Source organism: Nicotiana tabacum, chromosome 6, assembly GCF_000715075.1.
Source record: "Nicotiana tabacum cultivar K326 chromosome 6, ASM71507v2, whole genome shotgun sequence".
Lineage (NCBI taxonomy): Eukaryota > Viridiplantae > Streptophyta > Magnoliopsida > Solanales > Solanaceae > Nicotiana > Nicotiana tabacum.
In genome coordinates, this window is record NC_134085.1 from 204,573,919 (window position 1) to 204,599,160 (window position 25,242).

General features: G+C 35.2%; 2 protein-coding genes across 3 annotated transcripts; both read right to left on the bottom strand.

Annotated features, from left to right (window-relative positions):
* Positions 1-10,559: 10,559 nt before the first annotated feature.
* Positions 10,560-13,038, bottom strand: LOC107771852 (uncharacterized). The gene has a single exon (XM_016591311.2). It carries the CDS (start codon positions 12,901-12,903, stop codon positions 10,813-10,815), a length of 2,091 nt encoding a protein of 696 aa, XP_016446797.1. The 5' UTR covers positions 12,904-13,038; the 3' UTR covers positions 10,560-10,812.
* A 3,551-nt stretch (positions 13,039-16,589) lies between these two features.
* On the bottom strand, positions 16,590-18,599 carry LOC107771842 (thaumatin-like protein). 2 transcript variants are annotated; one of them, XM_016591299.2, is made up of 3 exons: positions 18,401-18,599; positions 17,939-18,313; positions 16,590-17,077 (listed from the first exon to the last, which is right to left on the bottom strand). In XM_016591299.2, exons 1-3 carry the CDS (start codon positions 18,465-18,467, stop codon positions 16,776-16,778), a joined length of 744 nt encoding a protein of 247 aa, XP_016446785.2. In that variant the 5' UTR covers positions 18,468-18,599; the 3' UTR covers positions 16,590-16,775. The 2 variants fall into 2 exon arrangements, with proteins under 2 accessions (XP_016446785.2, XP_016446779.2); XM_016591293.2 differs by having other exon boundaries at positions 17,939-18,316; positions 18,401-18,593.
* Between the last annotated feature and the right edge of the window lie 6,643 nt (positions 18,600-25,242).

The window sequence follows — 25,242 nt, forward strand, 5'->3', positions numbered from 1 at the left end:
AGACGACCCCAATAGGCGGATGGACTAACTGTATGGGTCGAATCTGACCAAACAAGAATCTGCGTAAAGAAGAACGGCAAAAAGTCACTTGGGCCGAAGACATATTCATACAACGCTATAGCGACAAGCACCTCGGCCACGACCGAGGTCGTGTATTTAGAATGCTTGTACGGCGAATTGGATGTTACGGCATTTCAGAGGATCAACCTGTAATACAGTTAAATGACTTAGGTACTCTGGCTAATGACCGTTGTGTAAATGAGAATACCTAGTACATATACTAGGTGAGAGAATGAAGAAAGGAGGAGGATTCACAAATCACACACTTCTTCACTGACAGGGAAAGGGGATTGGAGAATTCGTCTCGTAAATGAGAAGGTTTAGAACCTTGCTATTCACTTTCTGTAGTCATCGTTATGGAATAAATAAAGAGGTACCCCGTGGTCATTAATGGTGAATCCTTTCTTTCTTCTTCATTTTACATTATGGAGTAACGATGTCGAGAATGAATGTAAGCACATCATACACATTAGATTTTTTCCTTTATCTTAATGAGTTCATGAGCTCAACCTTACCTAACTTTTCTTACTTAGCATTCATTGATCTAGAGTTAACTAACTTTGGCTAGGATTTATCCTCTATCTTCTTATTTAATCAGTTTAACAAGAGGGTTTAACATTTTTTGGTTAAACAACGTTCAGCATGACCGCATCAAATCAGTCGTTTCATAAGGTGACACTTTTCGTCGTTATGTAACGATAAATTTAACGATACGATATGATACAATAAAACTAAGTAACAATCAAAACAAATATTATATTTAAACTAATAATACGATAAAATACAATACGATGATACAATGCATCAGGTAACAACCACCCACACAAGCTGTCAAAATTCACGTGAAATCTATTACACTACTTGCGATTTGTATATCTATGTTCTCATCAACACGAAGCTCGCGCTGCGATTCTCATAGTACTCCGTTACCTTACACAGTGTTGAGTCGTTGAACTTGTTAGATCACCATGTAATTTATCGGGATGACATTTTGTCCCAAGCTTAAATTTTGATTACATGTCACAACATTGGGTTTCAATGTAAGCCAGAGAACAATGTCTCAGGTGCAAATTAAGAATTAAGACTATAGCTACTTGCAATTTTTCTGCTGTTAAATAGTTTGTAAAGCAGCTGCTGCTATTTAATTTCTTCTCCTTTGCAATGTAATTTCTTCTCCTTTATATACCTGCTATTATATAACTGTACTAACTCAGTGATGCATTATAAAGCTAATTTGTTCATGTTCAACACCTCAAAAGAGCTAGTTATGGCTTATATAAAAGGAACACCTTTAATAAAAATGATCATCATATTTGTCTCAATATACTAAGAAAAGGCAGAGAAGCTTAAAGGTACAGGATGTAGGATTGCATATAGGTGTTCGTAACACGCAGCGGAAGACAATAACAATCCTAGCCAGATCTTTTATGTTTAAAATTTATTTACATGTCAATAGATCAGATCTAAGACGTACCTGGTGAAGAGAGCCTCGTTTCAAAATTTCTTCGATAGTGCGAAGACTCTATGCGTATCCACACCGAGACTAATCCTTGCTATCAACTCTTTGATCGATGAAACCCGCGAACAAATTGAACAAAATATTGTGTTGAAATTTTTCACAAAAATCTCAACTCAATGTTAGAAGAACAAGAAACACTTTTCTTACAATTGTATTTTCTCTCTTGGCTTTGTATTGCACTCTCACTTTCACAAAGTGGGTTTTCTTCTCAAGAATAATAATAATGCGGCAAATTTTCTCCATCACCCTTTATATAGCATCACCTATAAACTTTTTTCCTATTTGGTTGAGGTAATGATTTACTTAGGGTAAAAGTTTATACCTAAATAAACGCTTTTAGAAAATTTCGATGGAAAATTGAATTCCCATTCAAATTGGTATCGTGACTGCCAAGTCTTATGGACTTTCCATAAGATCCAATTCCAAATTGGATTATAAGTACTCATAGTATTTTATATTAAAAAATTCTAATCCCATTCAGCCGCACGTCCTTTATGGACTTCTCGTCAATCCAGGATTTACTTAGAAGCCTTCATTAATATTTATATACATATATTAAATAAATAAATATTAATTATATATATATATATATATATATATATATATTTCAATACTTCAAATTCATTTTAATTTTCTATTCCAAATAGAAAACTTCAAATTGTTCACAATATTAATTATATCCTCTGTGCTAGCAAAGAATATAATAATATTTCATTTGGACTAAAAACTCTATTTGACTAATTAAATTATTTAATTTAATTATCAAATAATAAAGTAACTAATCCTTTAGCAAAGATCAGAACACTCGTTAGTGTGCGACCCCATAGGTTCAATACTAAACCGGTAGTAAATTGATCACATCAATATACTAATCAAGGGTGGCGTCTAGCAACACTCCTTAATGACCGGATAGAATGAAGTATACAATTTACTCTCAAGAACCAGTAGAAGAATAATGTAGTAATCCTTCTGTCCTTTTAGCTCTGAGTCACCCTAAGATATGGTTTAACTGTCAAATCCTAATAGGCGACCAACTATGTGTCCATGTCAAATATATTCGACCATTGAATGACCCAAGAAACTCTTTTCTTCTTTCATTCAATTGCCCTGGCCAAGGTCTTAGTTTGGTCGTTTATAATTCATGACAACATGGAGCTTAAACTCATTACCAAGAGTTGACAGATTCCATCTTGATCAATCACTAATTCTACAAGCATTTAATCATACCCAATATCCTTTCAACTATCGCCCTAGGGCCATAGGTGTCTAGTATCAAAGCACAATAAATAACTTGTCAATTACTACGACGATCTCTGGTCAAAGGAAACGGTTACATCACATTCTTCAAGAGAATATCCTATTGACAGTTTATGGTAATTCTAACCATTAGGAATTATCCAATGAGTCGGTTCAATGATCATATCTCTATATGCATCATCTATCTATGTAATTTAGTTAATGAGATCAACTAATCTTTATCCCATAAAGATGATCACATAAATATTGATTTAATCGGATTGCTAATGTCCAAATTAATAATCCTACGATCAAGAACAAATTTAGATTAAATTATAAGAAACTTCACTCTCATTATCATGATCTCCATCACAATGTCAAGTCTCAAAATTTAATCAAGGACCTTATCAAATTAATCAAGCAATTAATAACAATGATAAAAGAATATCAAATGCCATATATATTTTATAAAAATATGTTCAAAACATCAAATGTGATATTGGATCTAGGGCATATCTACTATATCCCTAACAATCTCCCACTTGCACTAGAGCCAATCGCTCTTGTACTTCATTCCCAATTTCCACTTGTGCTTGTCAAACTCCTTTGCGCCAAGAGCTTTAGTGAATGGGTCTGCAACATTTTCTTTTCCATCAACCTTTTGAATCTCGACGTCTCCACGTTCAATGATCTCTCTTATCAAGTGATACCTTCGCAGAACGTGTTTGGACTTTTGGTATGATCTTGGTTATTTTGCTTGAGCAATGGCTCCAGTATTGTCACACAACAGTGGAACCGCACCTTCTATTGAAGGAACCACACCAAGTTCAGTTAAGAACTTTTTCATCCATACAGCTTCCTTAGCAGCTTCACTAGCTGCTATATATTCTGCTTCAGTCACTGAATCAGCTACTGTAGCTTGTTTGGAACTTTTCCAACTCACTGCACCACCATTGAAGGTGAATACATAACCAGAAATAGATTTGCTATCATCTCTATCTGAAGAGAAACTTGCATCAGTATAACCTTCAAGTTTCAACTCAGAATTTCCATAGATGAGGAATTGGTCTTTAGTCCTTCTTAAGTACTTAAGAATGGTTTTCACCACCTTCCAATGTTCCTCACCAGGATTTGCCTGATAGCGGCTAGTCACTCCAAGTGCATAAGCCACATCAGGACGTATACATGTCATGGTATACATGATAGCTCCCACTGCACTAGCGTATGGGATCCTACTCATGCGTTCTCTCTCTTCAGGTGTTTTAGGACAATCCTCCCTACTGAGAGTAATTCCAGTGCCTATCGGTAGATAGCATCTTTTGGAATTATCCATATTATACCTCTTTAAGATGGTATCAATGTACAAAGACTGGGAAAGTCCAAGCAGCTTCCTAGATCTATCTCTATAGATCTTTATTCCTAATATATAAGCTGTTTCTCCCAAGTATTTCATGGAGAACTGTTCAGATAGCCAAATCTTGGTACTTTGCAATGCCGGTATATCATTCCTTATGAGCAATATATCATCAACATACAACACTAAGAATATAATTGTGCTCCCACTAACCTTTTTGTACACACAAGGTTCTTTTTCGCATCTAACAAAATTGAACTTTTCAATTGTCTTGTTAAATTGAATATTCCAACTTCGAGAAGCTTGCTTTAATCCATAAATGGATCTTTGTAGCTTACAAATTTTGTTATGATCAGACGGAGATGTGAAACCTTCAGGTTGTGTCATGTACACATCCTCTTCTAGCTCACCATTAAGGAAAGTTGTTTTCACATCCATTTGCCATATTTCATAATCATAGTATGCTGCTATAGCAAGGAAAATCCGAATTGATTTGAGCATTGCCACGGGAGAGAAAGTCTCGTCATAGTCGACTCCTTCTTTCTGACGATATCCCATGGCAACAAGACGGGCTTTATAGGTCTCCACCTTTCCGTCTGCTCCAATCTTTTTCTTAAAAACCCATTTACAACCTATAGGTTTTATATCCTTTGAAGGTTCAACTAAAGTCCATACTTTATTTTCCTTCATAGATTCCATTTCGGATTCCATGGCCTTTTGCCACTTCTCATAATCAGAACTTTGTATAGCCTCTTCATAGGTCTTAGGGTCATCATCATTATGATCAACCTCATTTGATACATCATCTTGTACCAATAAATTTAATCTAGTTGGTACATGACGTTCTCATGTAGACCTTCTAAGAGGTACTTGTACAACCTCTTCACCTTGTGCTGGATTTGGTTGTTGTTCAATTTGGTTTAGAACTGGTTCATTAACCTGTTCTTGAACTTCAGTTAGTTCTTGAACTTCAACTGTTGAAGATGGCAACTTCCTTGGCAACTTCAAAACATCCAATAAAGGTTCTTCAACTTGGGTCTCATGATCTTTATATTGTGTTGATTCATTAGTTTCTTGAACTTCATCAAGTTCTATTTCTCCATTATAATTTCCTTCTAAAAGAAATTCCCTTTCCAAAAAGGTTGCTCCTCTGGCCACAAACACTTTATGGTCAGAAGGGTGATAGAAATAATATCCCATTGTTTCCTTGGGATACCCAATGAACCTACACTTATCTGATCTTGAGTCAAGTTTATCAGACTGTAGTCTCTTAACATAAGCTGGACAACCCCAAACTTTAATATGTTTAAGGTTAGGCTTACATCTTTTCCATATCTCATATGGTGTTGTAGAGACTGACTTAGTGGGAACTTTATTAAGTAAGTATGTTGCTGCTTCCAAAGCATATCCCCATAAATTTATTGGAAGATCAGTGAACCCCATCATAGATCTCACCATATCTAATAAGGTTTGATTTCTCCTTTCAGACACACCATTGTGTTGTGGTGTACCTGGAGGTGTCCACTGTGAGAGAATCTCATTCTCTCTGAGATATCTGGTAAAATCTTCACTAAGATATTCTCCACCTCTATCAGACCTTAGTACTTTGATACTTTTACCAGTCTGCTTCTCAACTTCACTACGGAACCTTTTGAAACATTTCAAAAGATTCAGACTTGTGTTTCATAAGATACACAAATCCATATCTTGACATATCATCAGTGAAGGTGATGAAGTAAGAATATCCACCTCTAGCTTGAATTTTCATGGGTCCACAAACATCTGTATGAATTAGTCCCAATAATTCAGAAGCTCTTTCTCCACTTCCAGTAAATGGAGATTTGGTCATTTTTCCTTTGAGACAAGATTCACAAGTTGGATATGATTCAAAATTATATTTGTCAAGGTACCCTTCCTTGTACAACTTGTTAATTCTTTTCTCTCCAATATGACCAAGCCTACAATGCCAAAGGTATGCATGATTTACTTGATCATCTCTTTTCCTCTTAAGACTTGAAACATGCATAATCGAATTAGCATTCACATTAGGTAAGACATAAACGTCATGTTGGAGATAGCCATTCACATATAAATTATCACTATAATAAATAGAGCAAATACCATTGCCTATATTAATGCGAAAACCACGTTTGTCTAACATAGAAGCTGAAATTAACAATTATCCAACATAAGTACTTTGCCCGTAGGCATTATTAAAGAAATTGATCATACAGCTACGGCCGCAACTTTTGCACCATTTCCAACTTGTAGATTAACTTCTCCTTTCTTTAGCCTCCTACTTATCTTAAACCCTTGTAACATATTACATATGTTATAACCACTGCCAGTATCTAATACCCACAGTGAAGAATTAGTAGTAGCTAAAGAGACCTTGAAAACATTTTTCATTAATATCTCACCTTGTTTCTTGTCCTTTAGAGTTGCAAGATACTCCTTGCAATTTCTCTTCCAATGCCCTTTCTTCTTACAGTGAAAACATTCAGCATCATATACTGACTGCAAGATCAAATCTTCAGAAAGCTCTTTACCAAGCTTGTACCCCAACTTCTCATGTTCTTCTGTAAGAACAATCATATAATTGACAAGGGGTACAACTGGAGAGTTTTCAATGTCCAATTGTGTATCAACCATCTTCTTAAGATATTCAATGATTGCAATTGGATCCATATTCTGATGTTTCCTCTGGAGTTCAGAACTCATAGAAGCGAGAATGATGTGTTTAATAGCAAGGCATTCTTCCAAGTATTTCTGATAAACCTTGGTGCCTTGAACATCATTCTCTGGTGGGATTATCTTTGCAGGCTTATCGATCATATCAATGAGTTTTTCATGCATGAGAACAATTCTCAAATTTCTATACCAGTCATCAAAGTTTGGTCCTACCAACTTGTTGGTCTCAAGTATTTCGCGCAGTGATATAATAGACATATTGAGAAATCTAAAATATAGAAAAGAAAAGGCAATAATATAAGAACATATTTGCATATATCACAAAGACATGGACTTTTATCTAAATGATATTTCCACTAATTATTTTAAACTATTTACCCTCATTATAGTTTACGAAATCTTTATTTCTATTAGTGGAGTAAAGAAATCCTTTAACAATATGTATGAGCCCCTTGGAAGTCAAGTCGTTTCTCACATATATTTTAAAGGTAGGTACTCTTACCAATTGTATCCCTATACAATTTCCTTAAATAGCTCTATGTCAAATAGCCTCTGGTAGTCAGGTCGATCCTATTGACATAGTTGAGTTCAACCATCATGATAGCAAAGAACTTATTAAATTTTATACTCCCCCGGGTGGTCCAGGCGTTTAGTGTAAAATTGAATAATTCTTTCAATCCATACATCTAATGCAATAAATAATTTTAACATATTCTCAAACTATAAGTCTCCTGGTAGTCAGGCCGCTCCTTATAAACAAGAAATAAGTAAAATTATTTACCTTGATGAATAGCTCCATAATAAAATATCTTATATTTTATTATTTAAGAATTCAAATTTTAGTAAAAGGGAATTGTTACTAAAATAATTTTTAATAACATGAAGATCAAATCTTTTAGCGTGTGAATTTAGTTCAAGTTGTCTACACGATTAGTCCTTAATTAATTTATATCACATGTAATAACTAATTCAGAATTATATAATGAACAAGCACATGACATAAAAACGAAATTCAACATCCTCTAACATGTTTATCTTATATATCACATAAAAAGAATTCATGCCAGAATATTATTATTAATTAACATCTCATGAATTAATAACAATTAAAATAACAATAGAATCATGTAACCGATTATAGATTCCCATTGTATCTAATACAAAATTTTAAATTCAAGTTATGAACTATCTCAATAGTTCAAACGATTTAACTATTGCACAAGACACATGTATTATGGTTTGAACTCTTCAAATATAATATAAAAATATTTCGTAAATAAATTTTAGACACAATAAACCACTGCTCTGATACCATTGTAGGATTGCATATAGGTGTTCGTAACACGCAGCGGAAGACAATAACAATCCTAGGTAGATCTTTTATGTTTAAAATTTATTTACATGTCAATAGATCAGATCTAAGACGTACCTGGTGAAGAGAGCCTCGTTTCAAAATTTCTTCGATAGTGCGAAGACTCTATGCGTATCCACACCGAGACTGATCCTTGCTATCAACTCTTTGATCGATGAAACCCGCGAACAAATTGAACAAAATATTGTGTTGAAATTTTTCACAAAAATCTCAACTCAATGTTAGAAGAACAAGAAACACTTTTCTTGCAATTGTATTTTCTCTCTTGGCTTTGTATTGCACTCTCACTTTCACAAAGTGGGTTTTCTTCTCAAGAATAATAATAATGCGGCAAATTTTCTCCATCACCCTTTATATAGCATCACCTATAAACTTTTTTCCTATTTGGTTGAGGTAATGATTTACTTAGGGTAAAAGTTTATACCTAAATAAACGTTTTTAGAAAATTTCGATAGAAAATTGAATTCCCATTCAAATTGGTATCGTGACTGCCAAGTCCTTATGGACTTTCCATAAGATCCAATTCCAAATTGGATTATAAGTACTCATAGTATTTTATATTAAAAATTTCTAATCCCATTCTTAATGGTCTAAAGTAGCCGCACGTCCTTTATGGACTTCTCGTCAATCCAATTCAAAATAGGATTTACTTAGAAGCCTTCATTAATATTTATATACATACATTAAATAAATAAATATTAATTATATATATCATATATATATATATATATATATATATATATATATATATATATATATATATATATATATATATTTCAATACTTCAAATTCATTTTAATTTTCTATTCCAAATAGAAAACTTCAAATTGTTCACAATATTAATTATATCCTCTGTGCTAGCAAAGAATATAATAATATTTCATTTGGACTAAAAACTCTATTTGACTAATTAAATTATTTAATTTAATTATCAAATAATAAAGTAACTAATCCTTTAGCAAAGATCAGAACACTCGTTAGTGTGCGATCCCATAGGTTCAATACTAAACCGGTAGTAAATTGATCACATCAATATACTAATCAAGGGTGGCGTCTAGCAACACTCCTTAACGACCGGATAGAATGAAGTATACTATTTACTCTCAAGAACCAGTAGAAGAATAATGTAGTAATTCCTTCTGTCCTTATAGCTCTGGATCACCCTAGGATATGGTTCAACTGTCAAATCCTAATAGGCGACCAACTATATGTCCATGTCAAATATATTCGACCATTAAATGACCTAAGAAACTCTTTTCTTCTTTCATTCAATTGCCCTGGCCAAGGTCTTAGTTTGGTCGTTTATAATTCACGACAACATGGAGCTTAAACTCATTACCAAGAGTTGACAGATTCCATCTTGATCAATCACTAATTCTACAAGCATTTAATCATACCCAATATCCTTTCAACTATCGCCCTAGGGCCATAGGTGTCTAGTATCAAAGCACAATAAATAACTTGTCAATTACTATGACGATCTCAGGTCAAAGGAAACGGTTACATCACATTCTTCAAGAGAATATCCTATTGACAGTTTATGGTAATTCTAACCATTAGGAATTATCCAATGAGTCGGTTCAATGATCATATCTCTATATGCATCATCTATCTATGTAATTTAGTTAATGAGATCAACTAATCTTTATCCCATAAAGACGATCACATAAATATTGATCTAATCGGATTACTAATGTCCAAATTAATAATCCTACGATCAAGAACAAATTTAGATTAAATTTATAAGAAACTTCACTCTCATTATCATGATCTCCATCACAATGTCAAGTCTCAAAATTTAATCAAGGACCTTATCAAATTAATCAAGCAATTAATAACAATGATAAAAGAATATCAAATGCCATATATATTTTATAAAAATATGTTCAAAACATCAAATGTGATATTGGATCTAGGGCATATCTACTATATCCCTAACAATCTCCCACTTGCACTAGAGCCAATCGCTCTTGTACTTCATTCCCAATTTCCACTTGTGCTTGTCAAACTCCTTTGCGCCAAGAGCTTTAGTGAATGGGTCTGCAGCATTTTCTTTTCCATCAACCTTTTGAATCTCGACGTCTCCACGTTCAATGATCTCTCTTATCAAGTGATACCTTCGCAGAACGTGTTTGGACTTTTGGTGTGATCTTGGTTCTTTTGCTTGAGCAATGGCTCCAGTATTGTCACACAACAGTGGAACCGCACCTTCTATTGAAGGAACCACACCAAGTTCAGTTAAGAACTTTTTCATCCATACAGCTTCCTTAGCAGCTTCACTAGCTGCTATATATTCTGCTTCAGTCACTGAATCAGCTACTGTTTCTTTTCTTTTACCTCGCTCCTTGTAAATGATTAACCACCTGCTAACCAATTTGGATTTTTTATAACTGGTCGCATCCAATGCTCCCTCCCTCCATATTTCCAGGGTCAGATATGTAGCTGGATCACTAGCTCATTTCATCATTACCAATACCACTTTTACTATCAAAGACATCTTATTATCATGACAACATTAATACTCAGAGAGAGCAGTTTAACACGGTTCATGTTTAAGACAACTGATGCGACCGCCTTATCTTACTCCCCAACTTGACATGTCAAATCCTCTGAGAACTGTTTTTCCACATTGCCATGTAATTTCTCTAGAATTCTCCATGTTACAGAATCAGGTTCTAGTCCATTCTTTCTCATTTCACCAAGAATCTGATATGCTTCTCTCTTCCAACCCAATGTGCAAGCACCATTAATAACAATGTTGTAATTGACGACACAAAGAGTAACCCCACAATCTACTAATTCATATAAGAAATCACAAGCATCATTCAATTTGCCAGAGCGACAAAGCCCCTTGAGAATGGCTGCATATAAGTAACTGTCATGAACTCCTGAGGGCCAAACAACATCGTTCCAGAATCTTTTGGCTTCATCAACTTTGTTGGACTCGAACAACCCATCTGTAATAATAGTATATGTCGTGCAATCCGCAGCGGTGCCACCACTTACCATGCTACTGAAAACCTCCATAGCTTCGACTAGCCGATGTAACTTGAACAACCCTTGGATAACTGCATTATATGTCACAACACTGGGTTTCAAACCTTTTTCAGGCATAACTCTATGCAATAACTCAAGAGCTTCTTCAACTTTCCCGAGTTTTAAAAAACCACTAATAACAGTTGTAAACGTCACACCATCAGGTGCACAAAACTTCCCCATCATCATATCTTTGAAAACCTTTTGAGCCTCTTCAATTCTTCCCATTTTGCAGAAGCCATTAATAACAGTATTCAGGGTGATCACATCCGGTTGACATTGAGTTTGAAGCATGGTTACAAGGACATTCAAAAGCTCAGTTGGATTGTCAACAGCACAAAGAGCTCTGAGATATATGTTATAAATCCTTGTTCTGTCAAGGTCTAATGTATTATTTAGCATGGCATTGAGCACTTCCTTGGCCTTAACAAGATCATATTCATGAATCAAACCTTCTACCAATAAATTGTAAGTAAATTCTGAGGGCAAGTAGCCAAATTGTATCCCTTCCTCCAACAACTGATATGCCCTGAAACAATCACCTTCTTTGACGAGACCATGTACAATCGAATTATATGACACTAAGCTTGGATTAATCCCTCTTTTTCTCATCATGTAAACTATCCTAGCAGCCCCATTATACCTTCCAAATCTACAAAGAGAATCTATCATTTGGGCATATACAAAACCCTCAGCCACACTTACACCCTGAGGCATATCTTCGGCAATATTAAACACTTCATAGAAGAACCCTTCCCTACACAAGGAATTGATCACATCACAGAATGCTGCATTTTTAACATGCATATCCTCTTCAGTGAGCATCACATCCCAAAGCTTCCTAATCAGCTGTTTTCCATAGTCCACATCCCTCTTCCTCAGAACCCCGCGAATCAAAGCACTATAACTGAGCGCATTAGGTATAACTCCACACTCAGACATTTCATCAAACAGCTTCTCTGCTCCCCCAACCTCGCCAACATCACAATACCCGTTAATCAAAGTTGTATAAGAAACAGCATTAGGAGAATGCCCTCTCTTTCTCATATCAACAAACAACTGATGTGCATCTGTAGTTCTTCCAAAATCGCAAAGCTGATGGATCAGACGGTTGTAATTCATTAACGACGGCACAAACTGAGGTTTCTGGGAGAACAAAGCGGAGATAACACGTAAAGTCGCTTGTGGAGTACCCGCATGTAGTAAGCGAGCAATGAGAACATTACAGGTGCGCTCATCAGGGACAGTCGAATGGGAGGAAACAGCGAGAAGGAAACGCTGGTGGGCTTCGGAAAAGCGGTGAGCATCACAGAGAGCGTGAACGATGCTGCTGAGATTAAGAGAGTCAGGATGGTAGCCGTGAAGTCGAAGCTCGTCGAGAAGTCGGAGAGCTTCGTCAACGTTTCCGTCAATAGCACAAAGCTTGTGAATTCGTCTGGTCCAGTAAGTTTTATCGTCGATCAAGTTCCGACCAATTTCAAATTCTTGTGCTTCAGCGCTTCGTTGTTGTTGAGGAGGAGTTAAAGCGAGCTGATTGGGCTGAATTACAGAAGGTGAAAGAAATGTGGAGAAGAGCGAAAGAGTTTTGACAGAGTTGTGGAGAGGTGTTGGAAATGGAATTTTGCAAAAACGCATTATACAGTAGTAGTAGTAGTAATGCACGTGAGGTCCCTCGGTAGTTTAGTTGTTCCATTGATCTTAAAAATGAGCATATAGTGTAAGATAGAAATGAACTTTGTTGGACCAACGTTCCTAGTCTACTTCGTTCCTTCGGCCCATGCTCAATTTCCAGCTTGTGTGGATGGTTGTGACGCATCGTTTCAAAATGTATTGGATTATATTGTATTGTACTGTATCATTTTGTGAATATAATATTTGAATAGATTGTATCGTTTACCATTATTTTATGGTATTATGCACCAACAATATGAAAAATAAACTTGTAATATTTTAAAGAAAAAATATGATACAGAATAGATTTATTATATAAAAAGGTAATAAATAATAAAATAAAATTATTTAATAATAATGAAGGGTGAAATGAGAGAAAAAGTAAGATAACGATGCAACCACATCAAATCGGCCGTTACATAAAGTGGCACATTTCGTCGATGTAACAACATATTGTACGATACGGTACAATAAAATTTAAATAACAACTAAAATAAATATCGTATTTAAAGTAACGATACGATACAATACAATAGGTAACAACCATCCAAACAAGCTACTATAGTTTGTTTGGCCGTGCTTCTAAAATAAGCTTATTTTGGAATGTGTTTTTCTTAAAAGTGTTTTTCAAAAAAGTATTTTTCGTGAGAAACAGTTTGTATTTGGCTAATTAATTTAAAAATTATTTTTGAGCAACAATTAGTTATTAGTGTATAGTCAAGCTTTTAAAAAGTGCTTCTAAATTTATTTTTCTTTAAAATATTTTCAAAGAAGTGCTTTTCGTGAGAAACTATTTTTTCTGCTTCTCAAGCTTATGCTTATATTCAAAAACACTTTTTCCTTCTAAAAATTTGACCAAGCACCTTTAACTTTGGAATAAAAGCACTTTTAACAACAACAAAAAACAATTTCGACCAAAAAAGCTCGGCCAAACAGGCTACTAGTGTGGTTTGTAGGTCAGTCAAATATATTTTTCTTTTACCACAATTTTTCTATTTTTAAATATTAATCATTGTAAATATCTTTTATTGGTAATTATTAATTAATTAATTAATCATAAACATCTAGTATTTCTAGTTATGTAACTCTTTTTAAAAAAAATATTGATAATTCAAATATCAGAATCAAGACCTAAAATTCTTAATTTAGTACTCCTATTAGTGAAGCATGTGTGGGTAAATCTAAGATTTTTATCTCTTGGCTCGCAGGAAATAAATCTAACTGTAAGCAGTGGTTTTTGGCACAAATGTTCTAACAGCATATTTAAAACTAACATCACGCCTACAATTACTTCCTAAGTGGTAAAATTAATATTTTTCTTTGCGCATTACGCTTCGATTTCAGTATAACATTTTAACATTGCCGCTCTATTTAACGTTTTAAAATTAACTATTGTTCTCATTTAGTCTTTTAAAAATTTACCCCATTAAGTTTTTCTGTCGGACAAAGTTGGATAGAATTAGTGTTATTGTTAGTAGTGCTTTTAATCACTCCAAATAGACTTGTCGAATAAACAGTAATCAAAATCCTAATAACTATCCAACTTTGTCCGACAGAAAAACTTAATGGGGTAAATTTTTAAAAGACTAAATGAGAACAATAGTTAATTTTAAAACGTTAAATAGAGCGGCAATGTTAAAATGTTATACTGAAATCGAAGCGTAATGCGCAAAGAAAAATATTAATTTTACCACTTAGGAAGTAATTGTAGGCGTGATGTTAGTTTTAAATATGCTGTTAGAACATTTGTGCCAAAAACCACTAACTAAATTTGGTATAATATTAGTATTTAGCTCAGATAAAGAATGATAGAAGTTCGTATTTCTGAAAACAAACATTTATTTTAATTTTTGACAAACTTAGTTTATCCATATATATTTATTGCCAATTGATTGAAATTCTGAATATTTAATAAAACAATCAATCTAAATGTTGTAATGTATAATATGTAATTAGTGCAATAGAATTTATTTTGAATTTACTTTAATTATATAATTTGTAATAATTGTTTTTTTGTTAATGTCACAAGTTTATTATTTAAGGTAATTAAAACATTTTCTATCATTTGCTATAGTTCATATTTATGTTAGTGATAGATAGAAAAGAAACAATAATTAGTATGTTGATAAGAAGTCTCATTTGATCTATTTATGTATTGATTTACGTATTAGAATTTATTGATTATGTAGGTACATTTTAGAACTGAGCCCTCACGTATTCACCTTTTTTTTTCTTGGCGCTTTCCACGCCGGGGTTCGTTAATCACCCGGCACGCACGCGAGCACATGCACGCGCCGGGATAGAAGGGAGTCGCGCGGATGGAGGCCGAAGCGCCCCGGCCACGTCGCTCCCCAGTGTTTAAACAAGTTCGCGGGTCGTTTTGCTTTACAGGTTTCGACTATGATGCTTCCGCAGATTCACCTACGAAAACCTTGTTACGACTTTTCCTTCCTCTAAATGATAAGGTTCAATGGACTTCTCGCGAAGTCGCGGGCAGCGAACCGCCCGCGTCGCCGCGATCCGACATTTCACCGGATCATTCAATCGGTCGGAGCGACGGGCGGTGTGTACAAAGGCAAGGACGTAGTCAACACAAGCTTGCTCTTACTAGGAATTCCTCGTTGAAGACCAACAATTGTAATGATCTATCCCCGTCACAATGAAATTTCAAAGATTACCCCGCATGTCGGTCAAGACTATAAACTCGATGAATACATCAGTGTAGTGCGCGTACGGCCCAGAACATCTAAGGGCATCACCTCACGTATTCACCTCATGCCCTATATCATTGTAGGTGAGTCCAATGAAATTCAATTTCACAGAAGAAATGGATAGAAAAGCCGCTATAGCTTTTGATTAATAAAGTTAGAAAAAGGAAAAGATGTTTGCAAGTCGCCAACGATTTGATTCTCTGAAGCAAGAAATGAACAGCGAAAGGCAGAGGCATGAAGATTTTTTAGATGATATAAACGGCGACCCCATTCTGTCCGTATTTTGCCCTTTACCATCCTTTGCCCAACATGACACGTTACAAGATTCTTTGCTTAAATTCAACTTACTTTTCCCACTACTCAATAGGAGTAAGCATTTCAAAGTAGATTTTATGGTGGTTTGAAAAAAATTCACACCATAAGTGAGATTAAATGTAGTAATACGGTCAATAAAATAATTTGCTATTAGCGTTTGATTTAATCGATTTAATTTTACACCATATAAATGAGATTAAATGAACCTTGATGTTTGTAAATAATTTATACACTATGATCGTCTGACACAAGTTATATGATAATTTTTCTATATTACCAAATCAAATTTTACTATGAATAAATCTCATAATCTTAAGCTTTGATCGAAAAAGTTACCAGGGTACTTATGCTGACGATAGGTAGTATATACTGATGAAATAATTGAAAAAATAGAACCGAGAAACACCAGCTAATCCAGCCACCATCACAGCTACAAACCGTTAATTTTAAGCAAGAAGAATTCTAGATTATGTTAATTTGATATTTTACAGTCTGCTCAAAAGTTTAAACTCTTGTAAAGTGAGTTCACATTTTAAAAACTGTCAAAGCTCCAAATATCAATCCGAAATTAAAGCGTCAAGGAATAATTGCAGCAATGATATCACAACTTTAACAAAACCGAAAAACAATTAACTGCTACCAATTTAAATAAAGAGTCTACCACCAGTGATAATGATGATAATAATACAATATACTAGTAGTAAGATAGGAATCTGACCTAGAGATAACAAGTGAAAGACTAAAATCACGACTATATATTTGATTCGATACTAATAATAATAATAATAAGCGTTCAAAAAAAAAAGAGTACTAATGATGAGGACAGAAAGTGAGCAAATAGCTGCTACCAGTGCAAGTTGCAATACTAGTGGGATCATCGTAAGCATAAGAGTAAGCTTTTGGACAAGCAGTCTTGAAAATCCTTGAGTAAGCAGTTGGCTTACAAGATTGTGGATTGCCAAAAGTACCAGTGCAACAATATCTTGGAGAATTGAAAGCAGCACAGGCACTTTTGCAAGCAACAACTTGCCTCTTGTCATGAGATTTTACTTGTAGACCCACTGGGCACATTGTGTTTAAGTCACTCACACACCCTGCATAGCTGCATTTCCCTGCAAAATATTTTTGGTGTAAGCTCTAATAGTGACATTACTTTAGAAAAGTGCAAATATCACAATCCAGCAAATAGATTTTTTAAAGGATGATTGTGACTGCACAGATTTTAGACAGCATTTTAAGCAATTTCAAGCTTTGTCACTGCCACATCAGTGATTTGGATAGGGATTCTATATAGATTTCCTAAGTTTTGTAGATTGGAAAGGAGCCTTGCGTAATGGATAAAGTTGTTGCTATATGATTAGGAGGTAACAGGTTTGAACCGCAAAAATAACTTATTGCAGAAATACAGGATAAGTCTTCATACAATAGACCTTCGTGGTCCGATTGCCTTTTAAGAGGGTAGCCGGAGAATTGAGTTGCTTGTTCTACTAGTAGTCCACTACTACAACTGGAGATTTCACTAACATTTATTTTAAATTTTAGGGGAAAATGTGAAAACCGATGGATTTGTGTTACATTTTGACATATGTGCTGGCTTACATAGTTTGATAACAATTACTCCAACTTAACCCGTCAGGCGAATAACTAAAGATTGATTATTATTCTACCTCTAATATACCAGCTAACGTTGCTAGTAAAGACGAAATTAAAGGTGACAGGCAAACCCCTAAAAAACATTCAGTCATAGATTCGTAGATCTAAAATTACTCACCTAATCCTCGAGAAAAAATAAACGGAAAGGGGATGGAGTGGGACTAATAACATGTAATGTCGAAAGTACCCCTGCTACGAAACTAACACAACTTGAAGGAAAGGAATCATAGAAGCCTTAATCCAAGGACAAATAAGTCAATCAAACACTTTAATGTCACACATGGCAAAAGAAATAGGAGAAATTAGGAAGAGATTCTCACCTTTGCCACGGAATGGAGTAATAGAGATGGCAAGATTGTAGCCATCTACGAGACTCACATCATAAAAATCCTGGTCACTACCCAGAGTAATCTCAGCGAGTGTAGCTGGAGGGGTCCCACCAATACCATTACAAAAGAGCGCACCACCACAATCCCCAGTAGCACAACGCCCGTGTCCAGATGCATCAAAAGAGCAGCCATGTCGACCCCAGACTCGACCGGACCACCCAGCCGGTAGGCTAAGCTTGTAAGCCTTATTTGGGAGCAGCTTGAACCCTCCACGAGCCAGAATCGGTTTGCCTGCGCTTGGCTGTATCCCTGGCCAAACTGGGTGGCTACATCTGTTGTACATTGTCATCGTTGTAGCAGTGACTTCTACTGTTAGAAAAATAAAATAAAAAAGACATTAGTAAAAAAATTAAAACAGATTCCCAATTACTTAAACCAGAAATTGTTGTGTGCCTGAAATGTGGGAGGCAAGGATGGCGAGAGAGGCCAAAATGAAGAAGGGTCTTAGGATTTCTCCCATGGCTAAGCTGCAGCTGTGAGAAAAAATGTGAGTCAGTGGAAAGAGCTACTAAGAGGAGTGTAGAATTTCCCCTTTAGAAATGGGCCTTTTTATAGAAAACCAATAAGAAACAAAATAAAACGGGAAGATACTAAAGTAGGGTTACTTTGGATACTGACTGAATAAGATTTGATATAGAGTGACATAACAAAAGCTAGTAAGGGGTAATAATAAGTGGCCCGTTTATGAATAAGGTGAACTTGCTAGCTGTAAAAGTTGAAAAAAGAGTTTGTACCTCAGGAGGCCCTCCAGTCCTCTTTAACTTATTTTTCTTTTGAGAGTAATCAGAATAATAATTTTGGACTTAATAACCCTAAATAGTTTTAAAAAATTGGAAGAATTGAACTGAGTTTTAGTAGGCGTTTGGACATAAAAATTGTTATTTTTGAAAAAAAAGTAATATTTGAACTTAAGTTGAAAAATGGTATTTGGAATTAAAATTATATTTCAAAAAATATTACAATTTGGTGAGTAAGGAAAAAAGTTTTTCTGAAAATTTTGAAAAAGTAATTCTCATTTTCGAAAATTTTCAAAACCTTGCTAAATTTTATTGACAAACACATTTTTGAAAAAAAAAATTAAAAAATATGGCCAAACGGGTCCTTAATAGGTACACACGTGGGACTTAGAGTCCGTTTGATTGACTTAAAAAAATAGCTTTTAAGCCAAAAGATAATAAGTTGAGTTGCTCAACTTATTGCTTTTGACTGTATTAAGTAGTTTTAAACTTATTTTAAGCATTGTTTGACCTTGTCAAACACTAAAAAAAACTATAAAAAATAGCTTAAAAATTGATTTGACCAGCTTAAAAGTCAATCCAAACACCCTCTTATTCCCCTTTTTCAATGACATAGCATTGAATCGAGATTAACTCGAGAGAGGGAAAAATTGAGATGCTATCCTATGTTTAGGCATTTCAACTAAAACTACAAATTTAACTGCATTGTTCTCTCTTCAAAATAAACGATGAACATAAAGCAACGAAATTAAAATTGCTATCTACTCTTCTTTCTTCAATATCTTACCTAATCTTCAAATCATTGGTAGAAATGAGAGCTCTTGGATTGTAGGACAGTATAAGGCAAGGTATATTTATTTATTCTACTTTACATTTTTTACGATAGCAATTCATATTTTATGTTTCTTAAGATTTGATATACCTTTTTAAAAAATATTCAATAGGTTTAACTATAAGCTTCATCGAAACGGAGGATCAATTGTTTCTCATTTATTTTTTTTATTTCTCACTTGACTAATTACATCATTTGTTGAGATGAAACGTTAACAATAAATTAGAAAGAAAAAAAAAAGATACTAGCTAGACGACCTTTTACTTTTCTAAATTGTTAATTTTTTTTAGAACAATTTCATTTGCAAAATAAATAAATAATAATAACACTAGGACCTGCTAATTTACTCCAATGTATTTTAAACTATTTCAAAGAAAACACATTTACCTTAATTAAAGTTAAACATGATATTTTCTTAACTTTGTCCTTTGTCTTGACAAGAAGGACGCAGAACCTTGTTTCTTAAAGTAATTTTTTTTGTTTTCCACCTTGTGTCCGATACTCACATTGGGGTCCGATTAAATCCGAATTCGTTGGAAAGTCTCATATTGGGGCTAAAGCATTTTCTAACAAAGGCGATTCCATGCTCAGGGACTCGAATTCGAGATCTCTGATTAAGGATGAAAGAATACTTACCACTACACATCACAACCTTTATTGGTACCTTATTTCTTAATTAATACTCTCTTTGTTTCGGTTTATATGAATCTATTTCTTTTTTGATCTGTTCATAAAGAATTCTTTTCTAAATTTGAAAATAATTTAGCTTAAACTTTCAATTCTATTCTTAATAAGAATCTTTTATAGTTATACAAATACTTTGGATCCCTTTCTAACTTATTTAGGACCACAAATTTTAAAAAATTTTATTTTTTCTTATATTCTATGGCCCGTCAAGCAAGTTTACATAAATTTTTGGAGCGGAGCTAGTATTTACTATGAATTTGCATGTTAGGGGCCTGCAACCTTTTCCATTCGAGGGGAGGAGTAGCCATAAGAGTGGAGTAGTGAGTGAGTGGGTTTTGTTTGGGGGTATAGGAGGGTGGGATATGACAAAAGCGCACGAATATCGAGGGTGTCAGATGGAGAAAAGAGTTGTTTGCACCCAAAGAAAAAGTTAGCAAAATCACATGCCTCAAGGAATCATTCATACTCTGATGCTGCATCTTCTTCTGCTTCTTATATTACTACTTCCCTCCTTCCAATTTCACTCTTTTTCCTGGACATGCAATTGCACAACCCCGCAACCACAACCAACCATTCTGGCAAATCAAATCAAACACTTCCTATATATAAAATCTCGATCAGAAAAACATAATGAATGTGGTCAGGGCGGATTTCGGGAGTTCGGAATCGAAATGTGGTTCTTTAGGATTTAAAATATTTTTTTAGGTGGAAAAAAAAATTACCATTCTATATAAAATACGGTTATGAGCTGTGTTTTACCTTAACGGTCGTTTGGGACGTTAAGGTAAAGCGCGGTTTGTTACTGCATTTTATATAAAACGTAGTAATAAATTGTGTTTTACATGTTAGCTAATAAGACAACTATGTAAAATGCGGTTTATTACTACATTTTACATATTTTGTGGGTCCACCAATAACTCTTATGTGCTTAACTGACATAACAATAATTCAAATATGTAAAACGCCCTATTAAACCGCGTTTTACTTCCAAAAATTTGACCCCCCTCCCCCCGAATTGGACATTGCCTTATTTAAAGGCGTTAAGGATTTTGAGAAAACTCATTCAGAAATACTCCAACTTCGTGATAATTTTTTCTTGTTGTTAAGTTCTCAAGCTTTTTTCATAGTGTCTAAAGAGTGAAAAGTAAGGGTTTCATTATATTTGGGGGGGGAGGGGAGGAGGGGTGAGGTTGTGGTGGCGAATAACTCAGTGAGCTATAGTTTATCTCCACAGAGTCATGTTAAGTTGCCACTTACAATGGAGTACGATAGACTGGTATCGTTGTTATGCAATGAAATGAGGTTGAGCAAACGTTCGGTGAATCTTAAAATAATCGAAAGATATACGTATTCTGTGACTCCGCAAGGGGTTGTTTGTTATGCTGAGTTTAACATCGAGGATGATGAAACTCTTAGAGATTTTTTGGGGACTCCGGATGAATACCAGACACTTATTTTGATAAAAATGTTGGAAATGTACGTGAAGCATGAAGAAGTTCGCAATAATGATGTTGCGCAAAGCAGTAATAACCCTCAATCATCGGGTGGTTATTCTGGAGCAGTTTTAGCGCAACAGGTTCCGACTGAAAGAGTTTTGCCGGATCTAAACTTATCTCCACGGGCGAACGAGGAGCGAAGAAATATTTTCTCTCCTACTTTACTTAATCCACAAGACGACTGGTAAACTTCAATTTGCCTTTGTGTTACGATCTTTATTTTTGTTGTATTGAATTTGTAGTAACACTCATATATCCACATGGGGTACCATCCAGATATGAATTTTACAAGTTATGACCTCACGCCTAGTTAGAATATGCGTAGTTTTAGTGTGTTGGATCACGGTGGTCCATCCGGGAGTCATCACCAATAGGATAATGTCCATCATGGAATGTCAACATATTACGACATGTAAGTGAAGTGATATAGCTATATGTAAAGTATTTATCAATTTGAGTAGCTTATCATTTTGTTGTTTGTGCAGTGAAAACGAGCAACTTGATGGTCCTGACCTCACTCAGTTGCCCGTAGATAACGTATTTACTCAGGATTTGGTAGATGCGCAGAGTCAGGAAGATAATAGTGATTATAATAACAATGCCGATGAGTCTGGACATGATACACCCTTTCCTGACGAGGGTGATGATGGGGAGGAAGTGAATGTCGAACCAGAGCTGATGAGGGAGCATGCTCCACCTCCTATTAGACCAAGAGTGTACGAGTCCCACATGCCGTTTCATTCAAGGCATATTCCATACCTTGATAATTTGCCAAGTATTCTGGATGTGGATGCCCTCACAAGGGATCTTGACGAAATTCGATCAACAGTATGGGATAAGTCTAGATCAATGGTGCTGGCAAAGAGCATGTTTTTTTCCCGATAAAGCTCGCCTAACCAGGGTTTGTAAATTGTACAGTGTAAGAGAGTATCGTGAAATGATAGTATGGGAGTCAAGTTCGGAGGTATACAAGGTTGTTTGTCGTAGATGGTTTACGGGTTGTCACTGTATGTTGCATGCGACCAAGAAGGAAACAGGGTTGTGGAAAGTGGGTAAATATATTGGCACCTATGTTTGTGAAATGGACACATTCAATGGGAATCACTTCAACTTGAATGTTGACTTGATATCTCTTCAACTGATTCCACACATTGAAATGTCCATTAGGTACAAGATCAAAGTGTGTATTACATTCGTCCACCAGGAATATAGGTGTACTATTACCAAAAGAAAGGTATATCTCAGGCATAAACGTGCATTTGAAATTGTTTATGGTGACTGGGATAAGTCATTTGCATTTCTACCCAGATACATGGCCGCGCTGAAACACTTCAATCCTAGGACTGTTGTTGAATGGAAGCTTGAGCGGAGTATAGGAATCCCGGAATATATATTCAGATACGTGTTCTGGAATTTAAACCAGCAATTGATGATTTTGTCCATTGTTGTCCGGTAATTTCTATAGACGATACTCATGTCTATGGAAAGTATGATATTAAGCTATTGATCGTCGTTGCAGTAGATGACAATGGACAAATATTCCACTAGCTTTTGCCATCTGCGCCAATGAAAGCCAGGAGACGTGGACGCTACTTTTGAACCACTTGAAACAGCACGTTGTCAAACAACATTCAGGTATTTGTCTACTATCTGATCGGCATGGTTGTATATTATGTTCTGTAAAGCATTTTTCTGAATGGCAGGAACCCTATGCATACCACCGTTACTATGTGAGGCACCTGAAGGCCAATTTCCAGAAGAAATATCCCAACAAAGACTTGCATTATTTAATGTGGATGGCTGCAACCGATCACCAGCAGTGCAAATTCAAGAGGTGCATGGAATCGATCTGGTAGTTAGACGAAAGAGCCTATAAATGATTGATGCAACATGAGCTTCACAAGTAGACATTGCATACTGATGGTGGCAGCCGATGGGGAACCCTGACTACAAATGTGTCAGAGTCTTTCAACGGGTTATTGAAGTCTGCATGTGGATTGCCTGTCACTGCCATGGTCCGGATGACATTCAAACAGATGGTGGAGAGGTTTGTTGAAAGGCATAGAGGTGCATCCGAATTGATTGACATGTGTGTTGAATTTATGCCAATACCAATGAGAAGATTTGAGAAATACAGGAGGCGAGAACATTGACATTCATATTTACAATATGATTACGATCGGGGTATTTTTGAAGTTCGCACCGCTATCCATCAATACCAGGGGAATAATATACACACCATAAATGAAGCCAGCAGGTTGTGTTTATGTGAGAAATCAACCATCTACCACATGCCGTGCTCACATGCCATGAAGTGCTTTCAACAAACAGGTTTAGAGGCAACCAACTATGTTAATAGGCAATACAGTATTGTTGTATACTTAAACACATATAGTGGGCAGTTATAGCAAGTAGGTGTTGAGCATTATTGGCCGCCGGAACCATTTAAAATGCTATGTAAAAAGGACTATTTGCACAAGCTACAAGTGCAAAAGAGAACGCGTATACGGAATCAAATGGATGTTGATGATACTGTTTATGCGCGTAAATGTGACATATGCTCGCAAATAGGACACGACCATCGTAAATGTCCTTCAGCTAGTTTGGGTGGCAGTGTTAATCCAGCTCCTGATGCAAGTTCATCTAATGTATCCAACTATCAAGTATACACATAGTATTTTATTTTTTTAGTAATGTTATTTGTAATAAGTGTATGTACTCGTTTATGTTGCAAGATGTATAAAATAAAATTATGTTTCCACAGCCTTGTTACATCTTATTGATATTTAATATTTTTTTAGTTGAGTAAATTAATGAATTTATCCCTTCCGTTCATGTAATCAAAAATAGTAGTGGATTAAAAAGTGAAAAAAATTTGCGTTCACTTTCGAGTTTCACTCTAAAATTATTAGCAAACTATATTGTCATAGGAGGAAGATGTTTGATAAATAATTAAATATATATATATATATATAGCGCGGTTAAATACTACATTTTGTGTGTTGTCTTGTTGATATAAAAAGCTGTCCGACTGCGAAAAAGTTATTTTGTATCAGAAAGAATCTTTTACACGTCAAGTATAGCACGGTTAAATACTACGTTTTGTGTAAATATATATAACGTGGTTAAATACTTCATTTTGTGTGTTGTCTTGTCGATCTGAAAAGTTGTCCGGCTGCGAAAAAGTTGTTTTGTATCAGAAAGAATCTTTAATACACCAAGCATAGAGCGGTTAAATACTATATTTTGTGTGAATGTATATAACATGGTTAAATACTACGTTTTGCGTGTTGTCTTGTCGGTTTGAAAAGCTGCCCGATTGTGAAAAAGTTGTTTTGTATCAGAAAGAATCTTTAACACGCCAAGCATAACGCGGCTAAATACTACATTTTGTATGATGGCGGACTGTTAGGATGACGGTCAAGTTGGGCGTAGATACTAGATGTGTGTGAATAGGTTTGGAGGCAACAACAAAAATTTTTG